Source organism: Asparagus officinalis, chromosome 7 (genome assembly GCF_001876935.1).
Source record: "Asparagus officinalis chromosome 7, Aspof.V1, whole genome shotgun sequence".
Classification (NCBI taxonomy): Eukaryota; Viridiplantae; Streptophyta; class Magnoliopsida; order Asparagales; family Asparagaceae; genus Asparagus; species Asparagus officinalis.
This window is the reverse complement of record NC_033800.1, coordinates 140,890,607-140,900,256: the sequence shown is the minus strand read 5'-3', so window position 1 is coordinate 140,900,256 and position 9,650 is coordinate 140,890,607. Positions and strand designations below refer to the sequence as shown.

The following is a 9,650-nucleotide window of genomic DNA, read 5'->3' as shown; positions in this document are numbered from 1 at the left end:
GGTGACGGGAACCTATGCATCTACGACGCCGATCCCTTCGTTCATTTGAAAACTGTTTCGGTTCATCGAAAGGGGATTAATGATTTGGCTGTTCATTCGTCGGGGAGAGTGGCGTTGACGGTGGGCAGAGATTCTTGTTTGGGGATGGTGAATTTGGTTCGGGGGAGGAGGAGTTTTAGTTGCAGGTTGGTTAAGGAGGCGGAGATTGTTAGGTATAGTGATGATGGGGAGAAGTTTTTTATGGTGAGCGAGGAGAAAATTGGGGTTCATGAGGCCGAGGATGCGAAGGTGGTTTGCGAGATAGAGGGTGGTAAGAGGGTTCTTTGCGTTGCCGTTGGCAAGGTAAAAGACTTCATTTTTTGCAGCTAACTATAGGATCTAGTGATGGAAGTGTGAAAGATGTATATAATTTTTGCTGATTCATTGGGTCATGCTTATTGTGTAATTAATTAATGGAGGAATTGTTGCATTTGTTAGACTAGTACTTTCTTTAAGCATAGTGTTTACTGTTTAGCATTATTACCGTTAGCTGCAAACTGCATAGAGATTTATATATCGATATAGCACCAGCATGTTGTGCGCAACATTGCCTAATTCATACCCTCACTATCAAATTAGCAATGAAACTGTTACTGGTTTTGTAGCTCAGTCCTCATGCTACTAAGATCTCTTAACATGGTTTTACTTTGAGACCTTAATACTATTTTAGGATGAATATCCTAGGCATCCAGAAGGTGTTATAATTGAGCTGTAATTGTTTGATGGTCATCATGCTTGTGTTATTATTAGTTAGTTGAGTTATAAAAGAAAAGTTTAAGCAATAGGTGTTGCACTGAGCACATTGGAAACCATCACTCAGATTGTGGCCTAATTTAAGCATATTGTGTCACATTCTTGTCTTATCTGGAAATGTATATTAATGGCATAGACATTTACATACTTGTACACAACGTTGTTAACCTAAACTGCCAATATAAACTAAGCAATAAAACTATTACTCCTTCTTGCAACTGAGTCCTGCTACTAGTGTTATTTTAACTTTAAAGTCATACAACTTTCATACCTTAGTTAATGCTATTTTGAATGAATTAGGATTGCACTGTGTTTTTTGTTAGGGTTTTTCCTAGAAACCACCTTAAAATAGGGTTAATATACAAAAATCACCTGGCATTTTCAATTTATATGTGAATCGCCTTTAAGTGGGTTTTTGTTTCAATCAACCACCTAGTCAAATTTTCACTAAAAAACAAATAATAATCTTAAAAATGCATGTTTAATGTGCGTGACTTGCATCCTGACTAGACCTAAACATTGACGAAGTGAGTCACGTGTCTTGAATGTTAGATTTCTAATAGTATTTTTGGGTTTTCATTGAAAAGTTTAACTTGTGTTGGTTGATTGGAACAAAATGCCACGTTAAAGGTGGTTTGCATGTAAATTGAAAATGAAATGTGGTTTCCATATAATAACCCTATTTTAAAGGTGGTTTCTAGGAAAAATCCCTTCCTGTTAAATTGTTAATATGTTAGTTTCATGCTTCTCTTGTTCCTGTTCCTATTGATGGCTCTTCTTCTCCTTTTCACATAATGGTGGAATATCTCTCCCTATGTCTTTCTGGTTGTTTGTGGACGTGTGTGGATGCATGATTTTCTTTTTCTTTCTCCCCCCTTTTTTGTGTGTTTGTGTATTTGTGTTATTTATCTGAGATATGCTATATGCTTATGATGCTAGCATCTTTTAAACAATGCATTAGTTTACTTATATCTAATTTTAATTTGAATGCAACAGAGTGGGCTTTTGTTTACTGGTGGAGAGGACCGGAGTATCACTTGCTGGGATTCATCAACCGGTAAAGCTGCATATTCTGTAGAAGATGCCCATTCGACTCGTGTAAAAGGGCTTGTTGTATTTGAGAATAAACATGATGGTCAAACTTCTGAGACACCCAACATCTTAGCTTCTGCATCGTCTGATGGTGTTATACGAATTTGGGATATAAGAATGATTGCAAAGGAGAAACCCAGTCCGTTGTCAGAGGCTAACACAAAATCCAGGCTGACTTGTCTTGCTGGTTCTTCCATGAAACGTGAGTGCTTTGCCTTTACATTTCTTCGTGAAAAAATTGAATCGAAGTTGCAAATACAGTGTCTGATAATTGCTCCATGTTAGACAACTAAAACGTCCATAGCATTAAGTGTTCCTTGTTTGATGCCAATATTAGAAGTTAGCTTTGCCTATGCAAAGCTTAAGTGGTATCTTCTGCTAGATGTGACTCTCAGTACGACATCAGTATGAAGGTTCAGTGCTCAAAGGTCTACACAACTTTGCACTCTAGAATCAATTATATAACTGTCATAGACCCAACAGCAGTAAGATTTATTTACTTTGCTGCTGAATCTATGTTTGGGTCCAAACTTATGAAGCATTGTTGCAAATGCATTGGTGTGGAATTGACGGTCAACGAGTTAAACCCTGAAATATAGGACTTGGAATAACTAGGATTACAAATAAAAAATAGTGCCCATTGTTTCATTGAAATATAGATGATAGTAGAACTTCTATATTTGACAATTAATTTAATTTTCGTATTAGCATACGATTCAATGTCTGATGCATTTGTACTTTTCATATCTGAAACTCATCTTTTATGGACTTGCTTAATGTAATGTTCATTACATTGAAAGTCTTCTATATGTTTTCCGTTAACATCCAGTTTTTGTTGTGAAAATGGAATCCGCACCTTTATGTTGGACTTCTTGAGGTTGAGTTTTTTGCACATTTTCTACCTATTTCCTTTTTAAATAATTCATATATTAGGAGTTAATCTTGAAGCTTTATGGATGTATTTGACGAGTGGCTCAACTTTTCTAAATAGACTATATTTGGTTGAATTGTTGATTATATATACTACTTTTTCACTACAAATGCGTATATTTTATCTACTTTTCTTGGTGGTACCTAAGTACCCTAAGTTCTTTTTTTGCTTTTTGACCATCAAAGAACCTTGAAACTTTGCAACCTTCTTCATTGCATTGCTAGAGATCCCTTATAATATCCCATGTACATAGCACAAGACTTTTCTTTTGGGATAATTGGATAAAGTTCCCTTCTATAACATATAGTCACATTTTTCTTCTTCTACCTCCAAGTTCTGTTTCCTCGCTTACAAAATCCTGATCCTGATCCTGATCCTGAAAAGAATTTAAATCAGAACTTCAAAAGCTGCAAACTAATAGAAATCAAGTACACTATAAATGTAAAAGAATAGGCAATCCACAATATTTAACTTTACTTTTCTTCTTTTCTGCCTTGTTTTCTTTCTCTGCTTTATTCAGTTATCCAAATCAATTTATGAATGCTTGGATTCCTCCCAAAATCCATTTAATCTACAAATAAATGAATACAAAGAAAACTACAGCACATTCGAAGGTCATTAACTTAAACCCAGAAGAAGGCATTAAAACTTCTCATGTTTCTCTTCACATCCAAATGTTCTCAAACTAAATAAATTCAGATTTAATCTTTACCTCCCAGTCTTTTCTTAGAGGCGATGTTCTTTCATCCACATGTTTAAACATATTTCTACATTCTAATTTTTGGACCCTCCTATCTTCATATCCTAAGTTCTCAAACAATAAACTAATATATCTCCAAATCCCTTGTTCCCTAAGTCCTTTTTCTAGTGTAAGCTTTTCAGGGTCAGGCATTGAGCCCTTCTGTCATAAAGCAAGAACCAAGTACTGAGGGCATTGTTAACACGCTGTTTCCACTCAACCCTGTGGGCAGGAACTAAAAAAAGAAAAACTACTGTTGTGCTTAGTTGAATATTTTCTGCAACCTAGCCAATTTGAATGGAGAACATTCTCATGAAAACTTCAGCATGTTTTGAGAAGTGCCTGAGAAATGGTGTGCTTGATGTTTTTAATAGAAACAGAGCCTCGTGATTGTAATCTAAAACCAACCCATTCTGCTGTTTGAATGAAGGTAGGTGAGTGGTTACCCTAAAAACACCATCTTGGTTCCATAAAAAAAAACATCTTGGTTGCAATTTCAGCAGATTGAGTTATATTTCACCTGTTTACAATCTCATTTGTGATATTTTATATAGTCTGTATACCCATCACCATCATATTTGAATACTTTTCAGGTAGTTCTTTGCCTTGTATCATGCCAGAAGAATATATCCCCTAAGTAAACATTTTCATCTTTTCCTATTGTTGAGTCTATCAGTCTTATGAATTTCAGGGGTTTGCTCTGCGGCTGCATAAACTTAACAATATAACTAATGAGGGAGTGTGGCAGAATTCCTTCTTAAAAACCTGATTGGTTTTATGACAAGTCCCTCCAATGTACATTGTTTCCCGTACCAGTTGGTTGCACTGTTCTGTTAGATTCAAGTGTAGCCTTCTTAAACATATGTTCCAATTATCAACCCAGTTCATGGGGAAAATGACTAGGTAAAGAGATTATGCTAATGATCAAAGATGATGCTTCCATGACCTTGTAGATGTCAGCATTTTATGAGATGGTTGAATGATGTAGTCAGTCAGTCCTAACCCCAGTTTATGCGTAGGAATTTTAACTTTTGTCATTAGCACAGGCTAACTCGGACTGAATGTGATTTAGCTTAGCCTTGTGTGATTCAGCTTAACCTTGACTCTAAAGAAGAAACACAGTCAAACTAATGTACATTATTGGTGCATGTAACAGTAACAAATTTTAAAAAAACATAGAACTGGTTAAGAGGTTGAAGTCTATGTTGTATGGATGCGGACACGGACACGGACATGGGTGGTGATACAAGACACGGGTAAATTGTAAAACATAGGATACGGTGACATGGCTATATACATACATATTAAAACTAATAATCTACCTGAGATCAATATTGTTTTTCATTCACATGTTATGAGAACTAAAATTCTAATACCATTTTTATGTTTCTTTTATTGAGTAGACTATAAATTTAAAAACCGCTTGTTTTTTAACTAGATACAATATCAACTCTTTAAAATCAATACTTATGAGTTAGGAGTGCTAAAATGAACCTATCCCGAGTCCAACAAGTTGCATAAATTTGAGGTGAAGTGTAAAATATATGTTCAGAAAGTGTATCACGAGGTTTTAAAACTAAAACATGTGATGATATATAATTTTAAAATATATGTCCAGAAGTGTCCAAGGAACGCCCACCATGGACACGGATACAGGTAGGTGTTAGGCACGGATATGGGAGCCTAGATAAAGTGTCCAACTAACCCAGATTGAAGTGCATGATTGTGAATCTCGTTTGGAGACCTTAGGTGGTTGTATACTTGTATTACTATACTATTTTCCTTCTTAGATATCAATTTTAAGTCTGAAACTTCAGTAATTAAATACACACACACACAAAAACTTCAGTTTTCCTTGTTTTGACAATCCTAGAGGTGTCAACTGTTGGATATTACACTTCTGTTCTCTTGGCATCCAATGTCTTATTGTTTATCAAGCTGAATAGCTAAATATGGCCAATTCAAGATATTCGGGACCTTGGCTTTGATTTTTGGTTGCTACGTTTTATTGTGACAATGTTACCTGAAGATTCGATAAAGAAGTTTTATCGTTCTTATTGCTGTTGCTGGATACCTTCACTTATATTTCAGGTTTGCATGTAGTTTACCGTCAACGATAAATTGTAATGCATTGGGTTTTGAAGTGTATCGTGTTCTGTGTACATTGGGGAACTCCTGAAAATATCCATTTACATACCATAAGTTATCTTTGTTTTTATTTATTTATTTATTTATTGTTAGTATTGTTGCTGTTGTTGCCTTAGTTACTCTATTATCTTTGACCACTCTTTTCAATCTTTTTATGGTCGTCTCTTATCTTATTTCAGGGGTGGTTTTGGACACTTGAGTTCTGTTTGACCAAGACTTTTTGCACTGTTTAACTTATTTTGGTAGCATTTTTATTCTAGCTGAGTGACAATTATAGCAGTTCTATTTCATTCCATTTGCATTCTGTATTTAACTATTGTAAGTTAATAGACCCACAAACCTTGATGTAATATTTCTGAAGCAATCAAAGTATATGAATTTTGTTGTCCTGGATTAATACAGATTCCATTCTGAGAATACTTTATACTGCCTGTGCTGTGCTGATCTCTTTTTCATAGGCTTTCTTGTATGTCCAGTTATGTAACTTACTCTTTGCCATTTATTTGAAGTGCGTAATTATTGTGTCATGAATCCAAATATCTGCTGGTTTTCTTAGCTCTATTAGATGCCCGGCCATGTCAACAAGGAACTAATTGCACATATACCCCCTCGTACTATTGCTGTTTTGAGCTTACTACCTGTAGTTTCATCGTTGCTGATAGACCCCTTGAGTTAAGGGCCCGTTTGGATCGGGTATTTTAAAGGGGAAAGTAGGAGGAAAGCAGCCAAATCTTTTTGGTAGCTTTCCCTCAAAATCGGCTCTTATAGAGGCGATTTTGGGGGAAAGTTGCCAAAAAGCTGACAAATTGACAGCTTCCCCCCTCATTTCCCCTTCAAAATACCCGATCCAAACAGCCCATAAATCATTTTCGCTTTTTAACACTCGGTGTAATTTTGACAGATAGTCCCTAGCCTAGGTGATAGTAGCCAGTTTTTAAGGGTAAAATAGTCACTGAGGTCTTTCTGCAACAGTAAAACTATACCGGCAACAAGGTCAAAACGGACATACTATAGTAGGTCTATGTGCATCGAGTGAGTAACCCTTTTGACGACTTTTCAGTTAACAAATTTGAAGAGTTCTTGTCTTATGATTATTATTTTTGTAACCATTATTGTACTCTGTATTGATTATTCCCATTTTGGTATCGAACCCATTCAAATCCTAGGTCTGTTCCTCTTCTAATTTGAGTACTAATAATGGGAAATTTGATGTCATGGTCAAAATCTTATACGGTCAAGAGTTTTCTGAAGGACTCTGATGCGGTAGTTATTCGTTGATACATCATTTTCTACAGGAGCAGGTAAGTCGGTAAAAAAAAAAAAAAATTTACGAGTCAGGGCGATGAGTATTCAGTACTCAGCAAATGATAGGACGAAATCTTTGGGCTTCAGGGCCCTTTTTAAGAATGTCACATGGGAAAAGCTTGTGCAGTCTTTATTCAGTCAAGCTGAGAGGCCCAAAGTTTACGGCCTTCTCCAGCTGCAGTTTTGATCCTAGCGGTTGGAGGGTGGATGCTGCATGGGAATTATTTTGGCGAAGGTTGGATCGCATCGGGAAAATTTTTCCTTTGTGCGACTTTTGATATTTTAATTAAGTTAAAACAACATCCCGTGTTAAATAAATAATTCTTTGCAGTTTTTTGATCTCTCGGAGAAGTGAGGGAATTTTTTGAGCGGTTTGGAAATTATTAGATATCGACTAACCTATTTTAAAACCCAACCTCAAACCAACCGTTTGAAACGAGAGAAAAAAAAGCTTGCTTTACCCCTCCCGCGCAAAAAACTGGTGATGCCAAAAAAATTTAAAACTTGGAAACCAAATCTATTGTCGTTTTCTTTCAGTTCCCGTATTTTTTTAAAAAATTTTGAAAAAATAAATTACAGGGGAAAAAAAAACGGTAAACGACAATGTGGCTATTTATATATATATATATTAATAATATATATATAATATTATATAAATATATAATAATTATATATATATTATATATTATAATTTATATATATTTTAAATGTTTGCAAGGCAATGTAAGGGGGAAGACCCTGTAAAGTTTTTTGCAAAAGTCCATTCATGTTACGTTGGGGGAATTCGTTTTCAATAAATATTGTTTCATTAATGCTATAAAAAAGGATAATTCAATATTTTCTTTTAGGTGTTGCGATTTTAAAATTTGTCTTGCACCGAAAATTCAAAAAACTGAGGGGTCTCTTTTAGGGGGAAACGTTCAATGGGGACAAACAAGAATAAATCAAAATTTAAAAGTTCTTGAAAACGGCGATCACTACGATAAACTAATTCCACACTCTAATTAAAATTTTCATTTATAATTAAGGTTAACTTTGGGAATATTCGATTTTTTACGCCCGGCAGTTTACCATTATTGCCATTGTTTTTTCTGATTTTAAATAAAAAACCGGGATGAACGCGTTGTTATATGTACACATGAAGAAATACCATCGATCGGTAAGAGGCAAAAACCCCTATAGCTAGCCATCTAAACCTTGCGTCGTTTTAAGGCTTTAAATTAATAAAACATTAAACGGCTCAAACTATCCCTAATCAATTTTCAGGGGGCTCTTCCCCCATCTCTTAAGATGCCAGAGCGGCACCCCGCTTGCTTGAGCTAACGGCCACGAGCGGGACCGGTATTGATGTTGGGACCAAAAAGCCATCACCCTTTCTCGTACTCCCCCCAGTCAGCCTCCCCCTCCCGCACGAACACCGGCTCGGGGCCCACTCCGGGAGGCGCCGGAGGCTATGTCCCCCTCCCGAACGGACAGGGGCTGGCGGAGCGCCGCCCTGGAATCTCGGGGCCCGCAGCCCTTCCCGGTTTCCAAACCCCTCGTTTAGGACGGGTTTGGGCGGGCCCACGGCCGAAGGGGGCCTAGCAACGGGGCAATGGAAGTGTCGGGGCGCCTTGGACCATCGTGGCAACCATGCAGCAAGCCCGGCTGGGGCGCTGAAAACACCCACCCACGGCGTATTCCCCCGGGCCATGGCCGAGCACCCTCTCAGTACGGGGCTCCCCCACCCTGTACGCTGGCCGCGTCGCGGGCGTTCAAGCCCCCCGCCCGCAAAGGGCGAACCGAGTCCCCTCCTTTCTTTCCTTCCTCGTAGAACCTCAATGTGATTTTTGCTTTCTCCATATCTCAGGAAATGGGCTTTTTGCTTTTCCCGGCTTTTGTTTAATGGGTTTCGTATAAAAAAAATAGGAGGGCGGATTCTAGAGGAGAGAGGAAGAGAGATAGAGAGAGGGAAGGCAATTGCGTTCCTCTCTCCCTGTGTTCTGCAGTTAGAGGAGAAAGGGAAAAGAGTTAGGGAAACGCGGATATAGGGCATTGCAAAAAAGTTTTATATATTCTTTACTTAAAATTAATTAAAAATGCGACTGAGGGGGTGTGCGGGGGGGTTGGGATTTTTTATTAATTTTTGGTTGGCGTTACGGCCTTTGGCACAAAAATGATCGCTTCTTCCTGCTCAACGCCGACAATCTTAACCGTAGATTGCCGGCGTAAATCCTTATCGTTAATTGTGGCTAATTAGTCTAAGCGGACTAATTAACTATCATACTCCTTGCTATATCCATCTAGGTATAGTTCAATTGATCATTAACCTGTAAAAAATAGAAGACATATTTCTTTTTGAACGAGAGTGTAGATGGTACTTAGTAAGGACTTCCGAAAATAGCCTTCTTAATTCTCTTAACTATGAACAGAGTAGTTTAATTTTTCACTAATATTTTTCACCGAATTACTATATTTATTATAGTGATTTTCATCCTCTTAATAATCTTTATCCTCTATCTTATACCTTGTAGACATAGAGAACCATTTCTCTGCCTAGAATTTTCCACATAAATGATTCAATTTTTTTAAAAATAATATATGTATAGTATAGAATTTCCACAAGACATTATAACGAAATTTAATTCCTATTGCTGTTTAAAA

General features: G+C 37.0%; 1 protein-coding gene across 1 annotated transcript; it reads left to right on the top strand.

The window, feature by feature from the left end:
* Positions 7–6,099, top strand: LOC109850264 (p21-activated protein kinase-interacting protein 1-like; the record flags this gene model as incomplete). The annotated part of the gene is made up of 3 exons (XM_020420241.1): positions 7–342; positions 1,789–2,086; positions 5,882–6,099. Coding segments are annotated over 3 exons (654 nt in total), but the record flags the coding sequence as incomplete, so codon positions are not given.